Source organism: Diadema antillarum, unplaced genomic scaffold, assembly GCF_040938485.1.
Source record: "Diadema antillarum isolate AM-2024a unplaced genomic scaffold, OU_Dant_1.0 seq00001229_RagTag, whole genome shotgun sequence".
Lineage (NCBI taxonomy): Eukaryota > Metazoa > Echinodermata > Echinoidea > Diadematoida > Diadematidae > Diadema > Diadema antillarum.
Genome location: NW_027272017.1, coordinates 162530 through 184706, shown reverse-complemented (window position 1 = coordinate 184706; position 22177 = coordinate 162530). Strand labels below are relative to the sequence as shown.

At 37.1% G+C, this 22177-nt stretch overlaps 1 protein-coding gene across 1 annotated transcript in view; it reads right to left on the bottom strand.

Annotated features, from left to right (window-relative positions):
• Positions 1-22177, bottom strand: part of LOC139745014 (transmembrane prolyl 4-hydroxylase-like) — a 28628-nt gene that overhangs the window by 1983 nt on the left and 4468 nt on the right. The window contains exons 5-7 of the mRNA XM_071655421.1: positions 21429-21463; positions 5644-5809; positions 534-704 (exon numbers count right to left, since the gene is read on the bottom strand). Coding sequence (XP_071511522.1) covers positions 534-704; positions 5644-5809; positions 21429-21463 — 372 coding nt within the window. The remainder of the gene's footprint in view (positions 1-533; positions 705-5643; positions 5810-21428; positions 21464-22177) is intronic.

Here is a 22177-nt window from a genome sequence, read left to right as displayed (position 1 = left end):
TACCTATCAAACACAGAATCCAAGTATATTTGTGTGTGTGTGTGTGTGTGTGTGTGTGTGTGTGTGTGTGTGTGTGTGTGTGTGTGTGTGTGTGTTTGTGTGCGTGTTGTATGGGTGGCAAATTAGTCTACAATGTCAAAACGACACAGGTAGTAAAAAGAAACTTATCTAAAGGAGCTCGCCAGCTGCAGCATTTCACATGTTGGGATGATGTCCAATGTCTTGCAACCCCACACACAGGCATATTCACTCAAATGTTTAAGTTTTTAAATGTCTCTGGACGGACTGCTGGCATTGGGTTTTTGCATCAAAACTGCCTCAAAACTGCCTCATTTCAATTCAGTCACTACTGCATAAATCACTTGGCAGGCACTAACTGTTGCTAGGTTGCAACAGCCTATGGGAAAATACACGCCAGGAAGAGAATGTGACACAAAAACGGAGGCATGCACGGAATTCTGAAGCACTAGCAAACTGGTGTATTAGAATGACCCATCATGACTCTTGTTTCCATGGCAACCCCTCCAACCCACCTGCAGATGCTGCATCTTTTATGCTTGGTGAGGTGGCAGCAGGGCAAACTCCCAATGGAGTCCCCAGAGTCCAGATGGGCATTGTAGTGACCATGGGGGCCATAGCGGACCACCTGGAAGAAGCTGAACTTCTGGATCAGGGGCTCAGGCAGCTGAGTCAATTTTACTAATCTGTCCCATGATGAAAATGAGAGAAATGAATGAATACTTGACATGAAGTGGCATAATGCTGATAGGATGCTGATATCATATGCATGGAGTTGTCTTAAAGACATATCCATGTTACATCATAGTAAGATTACAGATTCTTTGCTGATGAGCTTTTAGAGTTTTCATAATTTCATTCATTATACGGACATTTTATATATAGAGAGATAAAGAGAGATAAAGATACACATGGGCACAACCTAAGGAGATAACTTAGACACATACCAAATGTTTGAAGAGGTGTACTTATATCTTTATCAATATGACAAGTAATACTTTATCTTCACAAAAAATAATGATACTCTACCACTTTTTACATCACATACAAAATAACAGTAGCATTGAGGATTGTCTCTTTCTATAAAATCTTTCTATAGAGATTTTCCTCCTGAAAAAATAAAATCTGCACCACACAAAAACTGGGAATAGTTTCTTCTACAGAGTACCATGGTTTATGTAGTGAGACCATTTAGTCTAGTAACTCTTGCAATCATTGCATGCCTAACCCGTTGAGGATGGACTGATTTGCTACAACACACATTTTCCATAGACACCTGCCCAAGTATACTCGGGACTCATCCTCAACGGGTTAATTACGTTACCACCGTATATTCTTGCTTCTGACAGTGTTACAATTACTGCATACCTACTGATTTATCACCAGAATTCACTGCTTTTGACAGTGTTTTTGAGTTTCCTCTTTGCATCAAATTATTTGGGGGAGTGTCAGGTAGATTTTGAAGAATTTGCAATGCATTTTGGAGGTCAATTCTTTACTCAAGCATTATGGCCATAGATAAAGCATTCTCATCAGGTCTTGCACTTTATATATTAGATAATGAATGGTCATTTGAGTTCAGCAGAACAAGATCTTTCACTATTGGGCAATGCAAAATCTTATGAAGTAAAAACCATTCACTATTTGTTTCATACAAACACCTTTGACATCAACAAAGAAATGTAGTGCATGCCAATTTCTGAATATTGTACAGAAATGGCAACCACTTTGGTTGGTTTATCATTATGGCACAAATACACAACGGAGCAACCAGCTGAAAATATTGGCAGCATCAGTGACTGAGTGCACATTGCAAAAGTATGTATGTTGTGACGTCGGGAGAGTGCAATGGTGCAAAACTATATGAGTTGATTAAAAGCCTATCATGGGAATGAATGTACAGGGATGACGTCAACAATACAATATCCAAAACTGCTCGACAAGAATAGCACTCTTGACAGCAACAGCGTGAAATGGTACTTTTTTAATGAGTGTCACGTGATGAGCAGTTGACCAATCAGATAACAAGACTCTTTGTAGGTGTTGTATAATAAAGGGTGCTGGTAATGAGCATAAGCAAAATGTCAATGCAATAACACGTGTCAAAATCTCCTCAGTCCAGTAGGAAAAAAAATCCATTAAGATACATTAGTCTTCTCTTTTTCTCTTCATATACACTTTTCTCGGCTCTTTTGATCTATTTATACAGCTATCTTTATCTATATATCCATCTTTCTGTCTGTCTATCTTATCTATCTATCTATCTATCTATCTATCTATCTATCTACTTATATATCTATATATCTATCTGTACCATGCTTTGTCTGTACATATTCAAATTGCTGCCTCTTTTTCATTTCCTTCAACAGTCTCTTTCTTTTGAAAGTGGATGCTTCCTTCTTTTTGTGACATACCTCGAGTCCTACAAATCTTTTGCCTATCCTGTTACGCCCTTTTGACTTTGTAGAATATTATATTTCTTGGAGCACGGCTTCTTCAACTTCTCTTTCTCATTTTGTTGCTGTATATGTGACACAGCAAGTAACTCCTTTGTGGGAAGATAAAAAAAAGTGTAAGAGATAAGTGGGTCTCGCATGATGAGACTATCTCTATCACCTTATGTACCATGAAACTTCCAATCACTCCCTTGGTAGACCATTATGATCATATTAGCTGTATTGCATGGTTACAATGCACTTTGTAGCTTGCACTTTTAAAGTGCATGAAATGGGGGAAAAAAAGAAAGAGAAGAAAACAAGACATGGTCGCAGGCTTAAAAGAATAACAAAAAGTACCAGAAAACCTAGCTTATGTCTCTTCCAACATGGAATCCTGTACATGAGAAAAATGTGGGGTGGCTTGAGGAGAATATGATACCCCCAAATGATGATGCATCTGGGTGAAGTATCACAATATCTAGTCTGAATGACAGTGTAATACAATCTCTATTGAGAAAACCAGAATGAAAGATACCATTCCAGCTTTGGACACTCACATATATGGACCTATAGATGAGCACATTCATTTAACTGTGTAGATGTAGGGGTACATGTAGGTGCATGTGCATGTAGGTGCATGTGCATTGAGGAGCCTAAGTGTAATTTAGAGTATACTGTAAAACGAGGAATGTTCGCGTGCATTTTACTTTCGCAAATTTCGCAAGAGCCAAGATTCGTAAAATCAAAATGCACACGAAAGTTCTTGTATACACTATATGCATTGCATGTTAGAGGCAACTCGCAAAAATTTCATGCTGTAAAAAAGGCCATCGCCTCCGAGTCACAAAAATTTCATGCCGCGAAAATATTGCATTTTACAGTAAGCTACTCTTCTACAAAAATACATGTATGAGTCCTGTATTGGGGCAATTACACCCCCCCCCTCCCCCCCCCCTCCCCCGCCAAATATCGGTTAGTGACATGGTTAGAGTAAAGATTCGGGTTAGGTTTAGGGTTAGAATTTGGGTTAGGGTTAGGATTAGGTTCAGGATTAGGATCAGGTTTAGGGTCAGGGCAAAGGTCTGGGGTAATTGCCCAGGGGGTAATTGCCCTAGACCCATGAGTCTAGATTCATGAAATACTGAGGAAAGAGAGATGGATAGACAGATGAACAGAAAAATAAGTACATAGATGGAAGAGCTCTGACAGATAGAAAGAGATGGAGAGAGATATACAGAGAAAGATAGTAAGAGATGGAGAGAGATGGAGAGAGATAGTAAGAGATTGAGAGAGATGAAGAGAGATAGACAGAGATAACAGATAGACTGAGATAGACAGAGATAGACAGAGAGAGGTATAAGAAATAGACAGAGCCAGGACAAACAAAGTAAGACATAGACAGGGAGAGAGAGTAAGAGACAGACAGAGAGAGAGATAGTAAAAGATAGACAGAGAGAGATAGTAAGAGATAGACAGAGAGAGAGAGAGAGATAGACAATGTAAGAGATAAACTGAGAGAGATAGATAGTAGGAGATAGATAGAGACAGAGATAGACAAAATAAGAGATAGACTGAGAGAGAGATAGTAAGAGATAGACAGAGAGAGAGAGAGAGAGATAGTAAGAGATAGACAGAGACAGAGATAGACAAAATAAGAGATAGACAGAGAGAGAGATAGTAAGAGATAGACAGAGACAGAGATAGACAAAGTAGGAGATAGACTGAGAGAGAGATAGACAGAGACAGAGATAGACAAAGTAGGAGATAGACTGAGAGAGAGAGATAGTAAGAGATAGACTGAGAGAGAGAGATAGAGAGAGATAGACAGAGACAGAGATAGACAAAGTAGGAGATAGACTGAGAGAGAGAGAGAGAGATAGTAAGAGATAGACAGAGACAGAGATAGACAAAGTAGGAGATAGACTGAGAGAGAGATAGACAGAGACAGAGATAGACAAAGTAGGAGATAGACTGAGAGAGAGAGATAGTAAGAGATAGACTGAGAGAGAGAGATAGAGAGAGATAGACAGAGACAGAGATAGACAAAGTAGGAGATAGACTGAGAGAGAGAGAGAGAGAGATAGAGAGAGATAGACAGAGACAGACAAGGTAGGGGATAGACTGAGAGAGAGATAGATAAAGTAGGAGATAGACTGAGAAAGAGATAGTAAGAGATAGACAGAGAGTGAGAGAGATAGTAAGAGATAGACAGAGATAGGCAAGGTAGGAGATAGACTGAGAGAGAGAGAGAGAGATAGTAAGAGATAGACAGAGACAGAGATAGACAAAGTAGGAGATAGACTGAGAGAGAGAGAGCGATAGTAAGAGATAGACAGATATGGAGAGAAAAATAGAAATATTGTGAGATAGACATAGAAAGATAGTAAGGGATAGATTGAGACAGATATAGATAGAGAGGGAAAGAGATAGACAGAGAGAGATAGTAAGAGATAGACAGAGATAAGAGAGACAGACAGAGATACCAAGAGATAGTACGAGATAGGCAGAGATAGAGAGAAATGGGAGGGGGGGGGGAACAATGGTATTGCAGAGTTATGGGGGATGAACAGAGGTGTGTCCACAACTTCTGCGTACCAATCCCATTCTGGGCTGATCAAATTCAATAAATATTGTTAAAAACTCAGCCAAGTAGTGTTAATAGTTGCTATTCCATTGGAACCCATTGTTTAATTGCAGACTTTACAGTATTACTGGATTGCAACTCGCCACTGAGCATAATATTACAAGGCCCTAATGAGTGTGTACATGTGTGTGTGTGTGTGTGTGTGTGTGTGTGTGTGTGTGTGTGTGTGTGTGTGTGTGTGTGTGTGTGTGTGTGTGTGTGTGTGTGTGAGTGCGTGTGAGTGAGTGTGTGTGTGTGTGTGTGTGTGTGTGTGTGTGTGTGTGTGTGTGTGTGCATATAAGAGCAGGCAACAATTAGCCACAGGACAGGGTACCCTAATCAGCTTGACCCAGAATGAATGCTCAATGTCGTTTTAATGATCTAAACAAGATATGAATCAACCAGGCACAAGAACACAGGACCATCACTTTCATTCCCTGGACCCCGGTCAGTGGACCTTCGTGAAGTGTCGGTCTGAACTCTAGCGTCCCTTCGAGCATGAAATCAAGGATGGAGTTTACCGGGGCGGAAGCTAGCTGCGAGGGGCCTCGTTTCGTACCGTACCTCTGTTGGAAGTCTGCCACCATGGCGTCCTTGGTCTTGTCCGGGTAGATCCAGGCCTGCTCGCTGAAGCGTGACTTCTTGATGGGGTTGCTTGCCACCAGATTCTTGATGTATGTCATCAGCTGCTTCAAGCTGAGCCGACTCATTTCCGCCTTGCTGATGAAATCTGTGAACAAAACAAAATGTTAAACCAAACATCGATTCATTGGTTAGAGTGGTGAAGTAACCTGTGAATCACAGACTACACCATCTCCAAACAATTGTCATCAAAACACAATGTGTGCCTGTCACTCCGCATCAGGGCAATTACCCCCAAGGACAATCCCCCCCCCCCCCCCCCCCCAGCTAGATACTGGTTGGTGATATTATTAGAGTAAAGATAAGGGTTAGGGTTAGGATTAGCGTTAGGGGAATGATCCGAAGTAATTGCCCAGGGGGTATGCCCTAGACCCTGTCATTCCACCATGTCCTCTACATGTAGTAGTACGTAGAATCCAGCTCTTTGATTCTAAAAACGAATTGAAATGATTAAGACAAAATAGTGAATGATGTTCTGTGAGTTTTCAGTCTGTCATAATTATTCTTACTTCCATAAGGTCAACATAAAAAGACTCAGTTTTTCATTGATCTTTAATGTGCTTTCTTTGCTGGTTGGCAAACACATAATATATGCTGGAGTGTCTTCGCCAGCTGCCACAGATGTTGGCAAATTGAATAGAGATTACCTAATCCTCCTAATCTTTACTGCATCACCACGGCTTTCCTGTTTGATTAAGGCACATTAGCGTACCTCAATGGACTTCCCAAGCATCTGACTAGGTCAAGTTTGGATTGATTGCTGAATACTGATGAAAAATGTCGGCAAATTAAGCTCAGAGCAGAGAATGAATGTTGTGATGATTTCACTATGAGTATTGCCACTTTTAGTGGCAATGGGTAGATTTTCTTCCACACCTCCGCTGCTTACTCTATTCTCCTCAACTCTCACCCCAAAGTGGTGAAGAATTCTACCACTTGTGCTCAAAGGAGAGACATAGCTTCACACTGACCTATCGTAACCTTTCCTGGAAGTATCATGCCATTTCAAAGAATCAAAATCAATTACCACTTCACAACTTTGTCATTTCATACCTGTACGTTAGGGTTGTTATCAATAAACAAACAAACTTATCTGTATTATTTACAGCAATTACTTGTATTCAGAGCAGTCATCATATTTCAATTGTTGGAGCAAAGGGAAAAAATATAGGTATACTAGGAAATATTCCTCCTTAGTCATAATAGAAGCAGCAGGTAACCTTTAAGAGGTGGTAACGACCGTCGTTGGAATCCATCATACAGAAATCGTGAGCAAGCGCGGGATGATGCCAAATTCCCCCCGGTGATTAATGTTTGAAGCGACAGTGTCGGAGCGGGCAAACGGCGCTAAATATTATTCACACTCCAGTGAGTGATGCCTCAACCATGAAACGTTCCATCATTATCTTTTTTTTTTCTCTCTCTCTTTCTTGGTGGCCTAATGGGCTTGTGTCCTTCTGAACAAAGCTACAAACCTCTCAAATTCTGCACTTCTTTTGTAATTTATCTCAGTTAAAAACTTAGCCTACTTGATGACTGACTGTTCTAGATCTACTTTTTAAAATTGGAAATTGATCAACAATGCTGCAATGACCCTTAAATGGTGTAATCTCTGGTTTGCAAAATGTTGTCAAATGTCTAGAATGATTAACTAACTGTGGCTTGAATTGATAATTAGCTGCAGATAAGTCACTTGTAATAGTGCATTGATAGTAGTGGTATAGCATTTTTTTTTAAAGAATAACACAATTTTGTTCAAACACAATTTTGTCTTGGGGTGATCACTTGTTCAATCAGTGAAACTGAAAAATGAAATGCTTGGAGAAATTTTACTTTTATTCCTTTTATCCTAAACCTGCTGTTCAAGTGCTATCATTATAATTTTGGGGAGAAATTCAGCAAGGAATTCAAAGAGCTGGAGATTACTACCTTTAAAGTAGGAGGTTTGTGCATTTGTGTAGTAGAATGCATACAATTACTGCTCTTACTAATTATGTACGCCAGACAAATAGTAATTCCACGCAAATTATTCAATATCGCACATTTGGATCATGGCCAACAGTTTTTTGCACAAAGTGTGTGTGTGTGTGTGTGTGTGTGTGTGTGCGTGTGTGCGTGTGTGTGTGTGTGTGTGCGTGTGTGCGTGTGTGTGTGTGTGTGTGTGTGTGTGTGCATAGAGCATGATGTGAGGAATTAGATGACATCTATTATAGGTTAGTTATCAGATCTTATATTAGCATCATGTACGGAAACTGCATCGCACAACTTTTCTTCTTTATACTCTTCATGAATAGTATTAAACTTCTGCTTACAATCACAGAACAATCATAAACTACTTTTACTTTTTATTTTAATGCCAGGTGATTTGTTTGTTTGTTTGTTTTGTTTTGTTTTGTTGGGTTTTTTTTTTCATCTTCAGGGGATTGAAACAATTTGGAAGGAAGCAGGGGAGACAGAAACAAGAAGGCGAGAGATATTTTCACCAAGTTCACTGCAAGCTAGAAGGTGATGGGGTCAAGAAATCTATTTGTGGTTGTCTTTTTTGTGTAGAAGTGTAAAAAGCCTCCCCAAGAGTGCCTTTACTACTTTGTCCCACCATTCACACCTGGACACCAATGAGTCTTATGGCATTGACCAAAGTATCTGTAGCAACTCGAAGACAAAGGTGTTAATGGCTGTAGGCCCTTTGCAGAGTAGAAGAATTATGATTTCATGGGCCATTCTTTTATACAACTCCTTGCTTAAGCATTTTGAAGTTCTCTTTTTTCTTCTAAAGTAATGTGAAGCTTCACATTAACAATTAATGATGACAAAAACAACTCTTGTCTTTTTCTTGATTTGCTTAATAAACAAACGATGTACAATTGGGGATGGCACAACGCAGAAGAACTGTTGTCCCACAACAAAGAGAAACAAAGATATCAAGGACAGGGTGTTGAAGACAAAACAAAATGAGACAAAAAGACAAAACTCCCTATTTTTCTCTTGGGAATGGCCAACGTGGTGGTGGTACAGTATGAATGTTTGATATAGTCCAAGGGAGACAGCACATTAATATCCTCAGTGTGGTCAGGGTAATCCAGGGAGGGCTTGTAGCCACTTAAGAGGCCTATACTCTCCTCATCTCTTATTTATCAACTCCCCACTCCCATCCCATTTACCCTGGTCCCAGGGTATGCATTGCTAGTTGCCCTGGCCTCACGCTGGGGTTTGCTCTCTAGACAAGTCAGGTCACCTCCAAAGAGGGTTTAAAACAGGAAACCAGGATGTCTATGGGGATGCAAGGGGACAAAAGGTGAGGACAGATTTCTTTTTTTTTTAAAATCTATGACCCCCAAAAGAAATTTTGGGAAGATTTGTGTAAAAGCAACTAGTACCCCATTTACACAGGGCATTTACGGTGTTTACAACAGGCATTTACAGTGACAGTGTTCTGTCACTGAAGAAAGTGAGATTTACGGAACTTGAAGTCGTTCCAGGGGTGCTTCTGAAGCCAACTTTGTGTATGAATGGGGTATAGGATTCTTATTCTTTAAAGGTCTATTCTTTCACTGTGCCTCATACAATGGGAAGAAGAAAAGATTGAAGAGGGGTGGAGATTCTCTGTGCTTTCTAAGATAAAACATGACCTCATACAGAAGGGAGGGATATTGTGTGTCTACTCTGTTACAACAACATCTACTATAGATTGTAGAATTGTCATAAGCTGGTAATTCAACTGAGCACCAGTAGTAAAGGTATGCAAATACAATATTAAGAAAATAGAGAAAAGCATATGCAAACATCTCTCTCACTCTCTTTCTATAATCATATATATTATGTCTTGTACCAACACTATGTCTCACCTTGCTGAACTTGGGCAATTAGCAGAAACTCCAACTCTCCCATTTTCGACGGGAGATCTCCCGCCGAAAGCCCATTTTTGCAAAATCTCCCGTTCTCCCGCTTGAGATTTAATTTCTCCCGCCCTGGCTCTGTGTCTCCCGCTTGAAATGATTTCTTACTTAATATCATTGTATGTTAAAAAATAAGCCTTAGATAGCACGAGAGAGCATCTAGAACCCTAGAGCTTCCAGGGCCCTTAAGCGGGCCCTGGACTCCGGCCGCAAGGAAATTCACGCTTTGTGCTTGTGATGTGCGCTTTGCGCACATCAAATTGGAGTCTCCCGTTTGCTAGGGGTTTCAGGCGGGAGAATCTCCCGATCAGACGGTGCTTGGGGTTGGAGTCTCTGAATAAGGTTTATTTGAATATTTGATCCACAAACCTATGTGTACCACAAAGTATCATGATGCAAATGTACACACTCATGAGGACATACAACTGACTACAAATTTTCTGTTCTTCACAGTGAAACTGATTCTACAGTACAACAATTTCATTCGTTAAGAACCCCCTTTAAATAGCTGTATGGGAGGAATGTCCCCCAATTCTAGGGGTCACTGAGCCTTAGTAACAAATCAGTGCTTCTTGTGGAGGACAGTAGACTAAAAAGTGATAATATCTAAAATAATGTTTGACATGTTATTGAAACAAGCCTCGCAAGCCTTGATTTACAGGATTGCCATCACATATTATGTATAAAGATGAATAAATAAATCTATGGCCTCAAGGCTATACTGGCTGACAACATCATGACATGATTGCACAGTTGACTGTTCAGGTAGAGTTGCTATCAAAGCCTGTAGCGTCACTACTTTTGCTGAAATATCCCTTGAGATTACAATTCTGTAGGTACTATCACTTTTGGAAGGGCAGTCTTGCAGAAAGGAGATATATAAGATTTTGTCTATTTGTTTTCCAGAGGGGATCAAATAAAACAACTTCACAACATCCTGCCAACATTTCATAATGATGTCCAGCATTGTACCTCTGAGAGTACATAATTTTTTCCATTGTACACTAATTATCTAAAGTAGTATCATCATTAGTTGTTCAAATCTATAGCACAGACTACTTTTCATGTGTATGTGTCTGCTGTGCAACCAATATTTCAAGTCAATTTCAGCCATCTGCAGGCAGGGACAATCCATTGTTTGATTGCATGGATGTTTCTATGACAATGTCATCTTTAGGACACTTTTAAGTTCAAAGAAAACAGTAACAAGGCAAAGAAGCTCAAATTCAAATTTTGATTTGGTACAAAACACAACAGTATTTTTTGTTTGTTTGTTTGTTTGAGGATTGATGAACACATGTTATTTCAAAGTACTACACACTCCAATCTCCTTCATTCAACCCAGGCATTCATTTGATGAACTTGACACCTTGCATGCGAGCTGCCGTCGTTTTGGAATCTTCGCACCCTCCCTCTCTCCCTCTCTCTCAGCCTGGGAAATTACTACGGCAACGTGACTCAAATGCAGAAATTATTGACAACACGATCAATAATGCAGAGGGCCGCATGCCAAACCTGGCACCGAACCTTTTATCTCAAACAACTCGCACGGCACTCCAAATCTTGGTGCAGCTCTGAACAAATGAATTACTGTGAGCACGTTGAACAGTTCATTACGTGCAATATCCTGGAAAATTGTTCCTTGTAATTTATCACACATGGGCTACAGAAGCATCATAGCAGGGTGCATCATTTTAATAAGCTTATCTTTTTGTGGGTTGTGCAAAGCACTTTATGGACATACTTTTGAAATATTAGACAATTAGTATGAGAATGAGGGAAAAAAAAATCTGTATCCATACAATTCAATTCTAATGATTCATCCATTTCCACACAATATTGGCCCTTCTTCTTCTTCTTACTCCTCCTCCTCCTCCTCCTCCTCCTTCTCCTCCTCCTCCTCCTCCTTCTCCTCCTCCTTCTTCTTCTTCTTCTTCTTCTTCTTCTTCTTCTTCTTCTTCTTCTTCTTCTTCTTCTTCTTCTTTCAGTGCAGAAAGTGGTAATTCAAATTATTCTGAGATCAGAACAACTCTCATTTTTGAAATCCCTTGACATTAATAGAGGAAAACCCTTTAGTCCGCAGCTCGATCTAATCTTTTCTCTGCCTTGAGTGTACAAAAACAAAAACAGGATGCTCTTGTGCATTTATTTTGTAAGACTTGCTCCATGCAGATAACTCAAAAGTGTCTATATATTTTCTATTTATCTTTTAAGTATAGGGGCCTAATGGTAATTTGTGGCAAAATGATTGAGTCACTATTTGTTTTGAAGTTGGGTATGCTGAGGTCAGTTTTCTCTGATACTGTAGGAAGGCAGGCATTCTCAGTTTAAGCAAAAATTGCCATCACAATACATCATTGATTTATGGTCAGCATATGAGTTTTGGAAGCTACTAAACAGATATGGCAAATCCTGCCATTCATTTGAAAGTTATCTTGGAAAACACATCATGAATATCATACATACTAGTTAAGACTTGGAAAAAGATGCATGGAGGCAAAATAGCATTTAAAAAAAACCAAAAAACAAAAGAGTAATTGAATATATGAACATGAATATATGTGCATAAATGTGTACATGTCGGCCTATGTGTATTTGTGTGAACATTCATGTCTGTGTAATATACGGGTTCATTTCTATTAATTACCAATAAAATGTACACACTGACATTATTTATTTCATATAACCTTGACTCTACTTTCCTTGCATTCATGCACAGTTCTTCAGATATGACATGAATACACCTCACCATCAGTTCAGCCTGACATCGCTATGGCAACCAAAAGGTCTCATAACTCTGAGTGAGTATTATTACATCCTCTAGCAATGTAATACTACCCATTTGCCATTGTATACGCCTGGCCTTGGATATAACTTGCCTGCTCGCATAATTTGCCATTGTTACTGTCTCTAACTATATTGGGTATGATTGATCAATACCGGGGAGTGTTCGTCCACCTGCCGTGTGTGCAGCAGGTCCACCATGAAAGGCCACATGCACACTCATCAATGGTTATATCAGTATTGACTGAAGTGTGTGATGCCAAAGGTGGCTGAGTTCAAGGACGATTTCATTTAAAACAAATGCAATGTGAAACAATTTCACATGCATTTAAGATGAATACTGTATATAAGTTAAAAAAAAACAGTGCACAATATGGAGGTCTGCTCAGGTTCACAATAATGATGACTGTGATGATACTGATGATAATGACAATGATAATGATGATGATGATGATGATGATGATGATGATAATAATAATAATAGTAATAATGATGATAATGATAATAATAATAATGATAATAATAATAATAATAATAATGATAATAATAATAATAATAATAATAATGATAATAATAATAATAATAAAGATAATAATAATGATGATCATGTTGTGATAATAACAATTATAATACTTATGATAATGACTACAGTAATAATAAGAAAATTGAAGGAATACAGAAAATCTAATGATATTACATTGACCATTATGATTCCAAACATCAATTGTGATAGAAGTAGCAGCAGTAGTACAGCAGTAAAAGTATATAATAACAGCAGCATGGCTTTTGTTATTGAGTCTTTGTGGATCAGAATGATATGTAAATGGTATACTATACCTCTGCTCATTGTACATGGTATTTTGACAGTGGTTTAAATGCAAATTTACCCCCATACACTATGCATATTATGAAGATAAATTGATTACTTGGACATAATTGCTTGTTGTTCCAAAAACGAAGAAATCATGGGGGGATCGGTCATTTGCACAAGCTGGACCTTACCTGTGGAATCAGTTGCCTCAAGCTATCCATCACATTTCGAATGTTGACTCCTTTAAAGTTGCCCTCAAGACTCATTTGTTCATGACCATTTTCCAGTAGAACTGTATATTATGATGCATATTTTTTCATCATCATTATTGTGTCATTCATTTTCATGTGCATGTTTGTGTAAGGATTTTTGTATTTCATAACTTACTCTTCTACTGCGCCTTGAGCATGTTAACTATGTGGAACTGGCGCTTTATAAGTACCCTGTATTATTATCATTATTATTATTACAATCAAATCAGGCCTATATAGAAAATGAGTGAGAAATCTGAAATCTTAAACAGGTGATATGTCTATGAGACTGTGCATGTGTGTGTGCTTTTCTAAAACATCCAGCCTGTTGTGACTCTATTGCTACTACTAGTATCTTATTTGTTTTTGCTCACTCTTTTGCTCTCCTGTGCTGTAATATCAGCAATAAAAATCACAAAAACCTTCTCTATGAGTAAGACTCCAATTTTACTTTGTGTAAATTGCCAACCACATTACAGTATACACAGCATAAAACTCTCATTCCATGCAGTCAAATTCATGTTACTGTCATCACTACTGTTTCATGACTATAATGTTATAGACTGGTCAGAGCATTTTTTCCAAGTTTCATGGCGAGGTTGTTGACCAGGGGAGCTTTCTCCTGCCTCAAAGTCATTAAAGGCTACCGAGGTACATGATCTCTTACATGGTAATCTCACAAATTAAAATGCAATCACACATATTAAAATGCAATCACACAAATTAAAATGCAATCACACATATTAAAATGTAATCACATAAATTAAAATGCAATCACACAAATCAAAATGCAATCATCTCTTCATCTCTATCCGCTGTCCACTCCCCTGCATTAAGCCTTAATGTGACCAGGCACTTAGTTTTAACTTGCCATGCTTTTTTTATCACTATACTCAGTGATACACTTAAACTTGATAAAACATGCCAACTCAGGATATACCTCGTTTCAACTGGAAGACAATGCTTACATAATGGTGATTAACCCTATAAAGCCCAAGCTATTTTGACCCCTTCCAGGCCCAAGGGGGGGGGGGGGGGGGGGGGGGCACATTGTGCCCCCCTCCTATATAACTTCTTTATTATGTGATGTATGACCGTCATATTTGGCACATGGGTAGAGCAACTCATATTCTACATGACCCAACATTTGAAATTTCTCAAGGTCATCCACTGAGGGCGCTATTTACCAAAATATAAAGAAATACGTAGGAAATACGCTAAAATCATGTTTTTTCTTTTTAATTCTTTATCCCCAGTATATATGCTTCTATTTTATATCAATCACTTTCATATTTACCACAAAGGAAAAGCAAGTCAACCTTCACTATTTGTTATGGTTGAAATTTCTCAAGGTCAACATATGGGGGACTATTCATAACAATATAAAGAAATATATAAAACCTATGATGTATTGCTAGGAATGGATACATATATTGGTATCGCATTTCATATTTCCAAAACATTGAAATTTTGAGTTTGCAGATTGATAATATGATAAATAAATGATATTACAGGCAAAGCTTGTGTGAAGATAACACAAAATAAAAGGGTAGTCTTTGGAAAATGCTGTATTTTTGATTATTTCTATTATATCTATTGTTTGATGCCTATGTCATATAGAAAATAAGGGAAATAATAGGAAGACCATTTCAGGGTAATTCACAAACATAATTACTTCACCCTTTGGTCCTTCAGCAAATTACAGCTAAGAAAACCCCCATTTCATCCATTATTATATTGTTAACTGAAATTGGAACAGAAAATCATGCAAAATCTGACGAACATGGTTGTCAGTTTACGGTTGCCATGGCAACCAGCAATATCGGACATAGCTAAATCATACATCAAAATGTGCGCAATAAGATTTTAGGTAAAGTCACCAAATTTGGTTGAAATCGGGTAAAGGGTGTAGGAGTGGCAAATGAAAATATGGTAGGGGGGCACAATGTTGGGCTTTATAGGGTTAAGGGAATCAAATAATCTGCATTCATTAGCATTTAGATTCAAGATGTCTATGCCAGTTGTTCAAGAAAGCATTTCAACCAACATGCTAACTGGCGAAGAAAGCACAGGATAATGTTTAGGAAACAGTGGTTTGGAATGGCAGATCTAACTGTAAAGATTATCTATTATCATTACAGTTATTTGCTAAAACTTTGAGAGGTTTGGGGTGAAGTAATGGAATTACTGTGACCATTTACACTAGCTATAAATCATACAACAAATTTGTTCTAAGATTTCATGTAAGATATCAAGCGATAGAAGACGCTATAATGTCACCAGCATATGTCCAAACTCCCAAAATGAAATCAAAGGCTATTTCAAATTTGACTTGCTAGAAACGAAGGCTGTTCACACTAAAATTTGGCTATTTTGTGCATGCTGAGCCTGCAATGTAAAAAAAAAAAAAAAAAAAAAAAACCCAGAAGAGGAATAAGGAGACATTGCAAGAAGGGATCTAATATTTCAGGAGGAAACCTTCAGAACATATGACTTCATTATAAAGAAATCAAATCTTTTGTGTGAGCATGACCTGGGCCAATCAGAGGGAGAGTGTCAATCCCAAAGTGGCTGTAAGTTGCCGTGACGACACGTTCTGAGTCAAACATTTTCCCCCGGCGCTCGTCAAAAGACACTTGAGCTGTAGCCCAGCCATGCTTTGAAAATTGATGACTTAATATTTATAGTACTAAGTAAAGGAAAAGGTAGACACAGAGCTTGAGAGAGAGAGAGAGAGAGAGAGAGAAGAGTGTGTGTGTGTGTGTGTGTGTGTGTGTGTGTGTGTGTGTGTGTCAAAGAGAGAGAAAAAATGAATAAAAAAAGATGAATCGATAGATGGAGAATTTTAAAAAGATTCCACTGAAACAAGAGAAGTCTAATCTATGATGCAAATGCCTGGTTGACTGTAAGGATGCATGGCATGCAATGAAACACATTTTTGGATTCATGGATTCATTTAAATATATATTCATTGTGATGAATAGTTCAGAAAGTTATGAGATTTACCCAGTAGTTGTTGATGTTCTTTCCAACGATTAAAACTGTTTCCATCATATCCTTTTTAAGCTCATATGGCCTGATTTGATTACATTGTTACCAAATACTGGAAACTATATGGTACTCTATACTTTTTTATAAATACTATACCACTAATAATGATTATGATAAATAACATAAATATATAGCAATCAATATAAATGTTTCTTTAAATGCCTTGATACAGAACTGAAAAGTTGAATTAAGATACAAAATATGATTACAACCTGAAAAGTTCAAATAAAATACAGAGTATCAGAACAAAATACACACACTTGATATACTGAATTCCATGTATACTTCATATACATTTTATCTATACTTTATGTGTTTTACCTATTGTTACATGCTTAGATTACTTTCTTGAAAAGTTGGTGTATAGATACATGTACATATTCTGTCATCATGTACATAGAACATTTGTCTTCTTCTGTATTTTGATATTCTTATACCTTTAGAGCACCGGTACTTTAGAATATCAACATACATTTGTATTCATATTAAATGCTTTCTTGAAAGCATAATTCAAGTGATAAGTCTGTTTGTTTAATGGGCGATTTCAATATTGATCTGCTTTCAAACAGCCCTAACTCAATCCGCTTTCGGAGTATTCTTGATTCCAATGCCCTTTCTGTAATGATAGATAAACCAACCAGAATCAATAGTCTCTCATCATCATTATTAGACAATATCTTTGTAAAAGCTCCGAGAACCTTTTCACAGTCTGGTTTATTTTACTCTGAAATTTCTGATCATTTACCTGTGTTTTGCATACTATATGGTTACCAGTCTCATGTGAATGGGCCAGTGAGAAACGATAAGAAGAGAAAGATTACTGACGAAAAGGTGTCTGGTCTGAAAGCCAGCTTGCTTTCTGAAGATTGGGATGATGTTCTTGCTTGTGAAAATACTGAGACGGCTTTTGATATTTTTTGGGAGAAATTCTACAGGCATTTTGATAAGCACATTCCGTATGAAAAGCCAAAACCTAAGGAACAGGGATTGCATCCTTGGATTACTAGTGGTATACTCCGATCAATAAAAAGAAGAAATGCTCTCTATAAAAGAAGTATTAAAGAAACCATCTCTGGAAAACATTGAAAAATACAAAAAATATCGGAATAGATTAACATCAATTATTCGATCCTCTCGTAAACTGTCTTAAACTACACAATTTGAAAAAACTACAGGCAACATTGCCTCCACTTGGAGGGTCATAAAGGGCGTTTTAGGTAATCAAGGCAATACTTCTGCACCAGAGAAAATCTTAGACAAAGGACAAGAAATTACTTCTCCTGATGACATTGCAAACTCTTTCAATACCTATTTTGCAAATGTTGGACCTAACCAGGCTAAAAAGATAGATAGGAATTGCTTGAATTTTAGGGAATATCTGAAAGGCCCTTCAGAATTTTCAGTCTTCTTGCAGCCTACTGACTGCATTTAAATTCTTGAAATATTTACTGCATTCAGATCTAGTCACTCTTGTGGACATGATGAAATAAGTACATATTTATTGAAACAAATCATTGGCTCAATCAACACCCCACTTGTTCATATTTGTAATCTCTCTCTGGTGACTGGAGTATTTCCTTCCTCATTTAAGTTAGCCAAAGTAATACCTATCCACAAAAAGATGACAGAATGTTAATCTCGAATTACAGACCAATTTCAATTTTACCTGCCTTTTCTAAAATCTTAGAGAGAATTGTATATAACAGGCTCTATGATTTCTTGGAGAAACATAACTCTCTAAATCCTGAACAGTATGGATTTCGGAGGTCTCATTCAACTGACCATGCCCTTTTGAAATTTTATGATTGTGTCTTTAGTGCTCTAGCTGCACGTGAGCATGTTATTGGTGTGTTTATGGATCTTAGTAAGGCATTTGACACACTTGACCATTCGCTCCTCCTGTCTAAGCTCTGTCACTATGGTGTAAGGGGTGTGGCTTATCAGTGGTTTTCTAGCTACTTGTCAATGAGAAGACAGTTTTCTCACTGCAACTCTGTTAATTCTGACATTCTGTATCTGAAATGTGGTGTTCCACAGGGATCCATTCTAGGCCCACTTTTATTTCTCATCTATATAAATGACATTTGTGATGTTTCAACAATCTTGACCTATACCTTATTTGCTGATGATACCAGTGTTTTCTTATCTCATCGTGATGTTCGAACCCTTGAACTCACTATTAATTCAGAATTATCAAAGCTAACATCATGGTTCAGGAGTAACATACTATCGCTGAATGTGCAGAAGACTAATTTCATTCACTTTAAAGGGAGGAAATGCTCAGGTGCTCCACAAATTAATGTCAATCTAGATGGTACCCGCATTGAAAGGAAAACATGTACAAAGTTCCTTGGCGTATATATTAATGATAAACTTAATTGGAGTGACCATGTGAATCATATCGCTACGCCGATATCCCGCAATATTGGTATATTATATAAAGTAAAAAGTTTTGTTTCTGACAAAGTGCTTTTGATGTTATATAACACTCTTATCTTACCTTATATTTCGTATTGTAATATTCTGTGGGCAACGTCAAAGAGTTTGACAGATAATATCCTTTTGTTGCAAAAGAAAGCTGTTCGCATATGTACAGGGTCTGGTTTCCTAGAACATGCAGACCCATTGTTCTTGAAATTAAAATGTTTAAAAGTAGATGATATACATTTCCTACAGACTGCCCTCTTCATGTTTCGTTCTAAGCAAGACCTATCACCTGTCTCTTTTTCGACAATGTTTCAACTTAACAGTGCAGTTCACTCGTATCCCACGAGACAAGCATCAGATATACATTTAGTGAACCCTGGTACTGTACTAGCCTATAAATCAGTCAGACATAGCGGTCCTGATGTCTGGAATGCGCTACCTCAGCATGTTCGTAATTTACAAAAAATAGTTACTTTCAAAAGGTCAATCAAACATATTCTATTATCAGCTTCACGCTGAACTCCTGGATACTATTAACTATTAAACTTGCTGTGATCATATATTTCCCCTGAAATCGACATTTGAATGGGATTTATGAGAAATTTAATCAATTTAATCAGTATAATTTGCTTATAATCACTTGACACTTTAAAGTTTTTCTTGCTCCCTCTTGTCAATGTCCGACAGGACAAATAGGCACCACACATGCATTTCTTCTTTCCCCCTCATGTTCTCATGCTCTCTTTGTAAATACCCCCCCCCCCCCCCAACTCCTATCAAGTATCATTTAAACTATTTGCAAGCATATAGATTGTGTGCACGGGGGTTGCAACCATTTTCAAGCTTTAAGCTTATGTTGCAATTCCCTTGCGTGTTCGTTACCTTGAAGAATGTACTTAGTAGCTCTCTTAGTGGAGTTGTATACTATCCTGTAACTGCTTCTTATCAATGTATACTTATTGTCTATATTCTGTCTTGGCTATACGAGATGTACTTGCATACATTTGTATGCAATCCTATTTTGTGAACACGCATGAAATCTTGAATAAATGAATAAATAAACTAAAATCCATTGTAAGCCCACATAGGCTTACATTTTAACTAATCCTAAGATACAAGTTTCCTATAATTCTACAGGGCTACCATGCTTTGCAAATTAGAAAAACAAATAAACATACTGAGACACAGTAAAGAAAAAAACATTTTTTTTTTAAGAAGGGGGAAATGTTAATGATATTAATCTTAATTTTGAATTCTGAATTTATATGACATCAACCAAGTACAATTCCTATCACTGAACAATGCCATATAAAAATCATCCACATATAATTAAGAATATCAAATAAGATACAAAAGTAGATGCAGTAAATTACAATGAAATAGAAAACACAAGGCTATTTCTAAGTACATGTTGGAATCAAAGCTCAGATCCATAATAAATAGGAGCATAAAATATGATAATGAAGAATGCAAACTATAATTCTAGGAAACGAAAATCAATTTAAAAACATACATTTGTTTTATTTAGATGAAGAAAAACAACCATTGAACAACAACTAAATATTGTTAGAATATACTAGTTGGCAGCTCTGGTCCCAGCATCATTTACATACCTCTTCCTCTAGGCTGCATTTCATCTCTGTATACCACTCCATCTTCACCTACTTCGGATATTATGTCCTTGGTTTGAGGAAACGAGAGGTTACTCTGTGCCCTGTGCGATATCTTGCAGTGTTACCCATGTGACAATATAACAAGGTTGAAGGGCAACCACTGTACATACTACTTTTTGTCACTCTCACATCCTCTCCCTGGCCGCTTCTGTCAAACTCTATACCGTTTCTCTATTCTGCTTTTCCTATAGGAATGGCTTCTTACTCTCCCATCTCATACTGTTCATTCTCTTTTGTTTGCTAATGCACCTCCTCATCCTCTTACTACTACTACTACTACTACTACTACTACTACTACTACTACTACTACTACTACATGTACTATTACTATTAGTATGACCACTACTACTACTACTACATGTACTATTACTATTAGTATGACCACTACTACATGTACTATTACTATTAGTATGACCACTACTACATGTACTATTACTATTAGTATGACTGACTACTACTACTACATGTACTATTACTATTAGTATGACTACTACTACTACTACTACTACTACTACTACTACTACTGTAACTACTACCACTATTAACACTAATCATCAAAAGGATGATGATGATGATGATGATGATAATGTTGTCATTATAACTTATCCATATTCATTTGATATTTCTTTTTTTTTTTTGTTCACAATATTTTTGTCATTATTTTCTTGTGCATAGATATCTTCTACACTATTTCTAACTTGTCTTCATGATATTACTAACAATAATTTCTATGTATATCTAAAATCAGGATTTTATTAAAAGTTAAGTATTAACATAATTTGCAGAGATACTGAAAGCTGACTTCAAGACTTACCATCATGATTCGAATCTAGCTGCAAGTGGAAGTACCTGAAAGATCGAACAGAAACACATGAACATGGCACTCATGTAGAATGTCACTTCGATATCAACCTGTCTAACAAATAGAAGTAAAAAATATCTGATAATTGTTACAGGAGGACATTAATTACTTATGACTTCAGGCTATATTGTGCCTACATCAACCTAATTATCATAGTAAGCCACAGTAAAACTGCAAATGAAACTACATATGTGGGAAAACTACAATTTATAAAATACTTTCTGCCAGGATACCAGCACATTTGTAAGGCAGTTGACATCATCCCTTGTTAGCAGATATATATATATATATATATATATATATATATATTTGCCAAATGGAGATATTTACGATTAAAGGTCAAGAAAAATAAAGAGAATAATAAGAAAATTTTTGCTTCTTTTGACCATAACTTCAAAAGTGTACCTTTATATGTAGTGACCAATATACCATTTAAAAGGTATTCTTTTGTACTTTATTACAGAGACCGTACTTCAAAATCTTCAAATATGGACTTAGCGGTTTTTGCAAACAAACTCTTCATATATATATATATATATATATATATATATATATATATATATAAATACCCATAAACATACATATAATATCAACAGAAATATATAATATGCCAGCACCAGATTACCCTAATAGTGTGCATTATGTGGGATGAGACAAACTATTCTCTTCTTGGTACACATTCCAAAGTTTTGCAAGACATG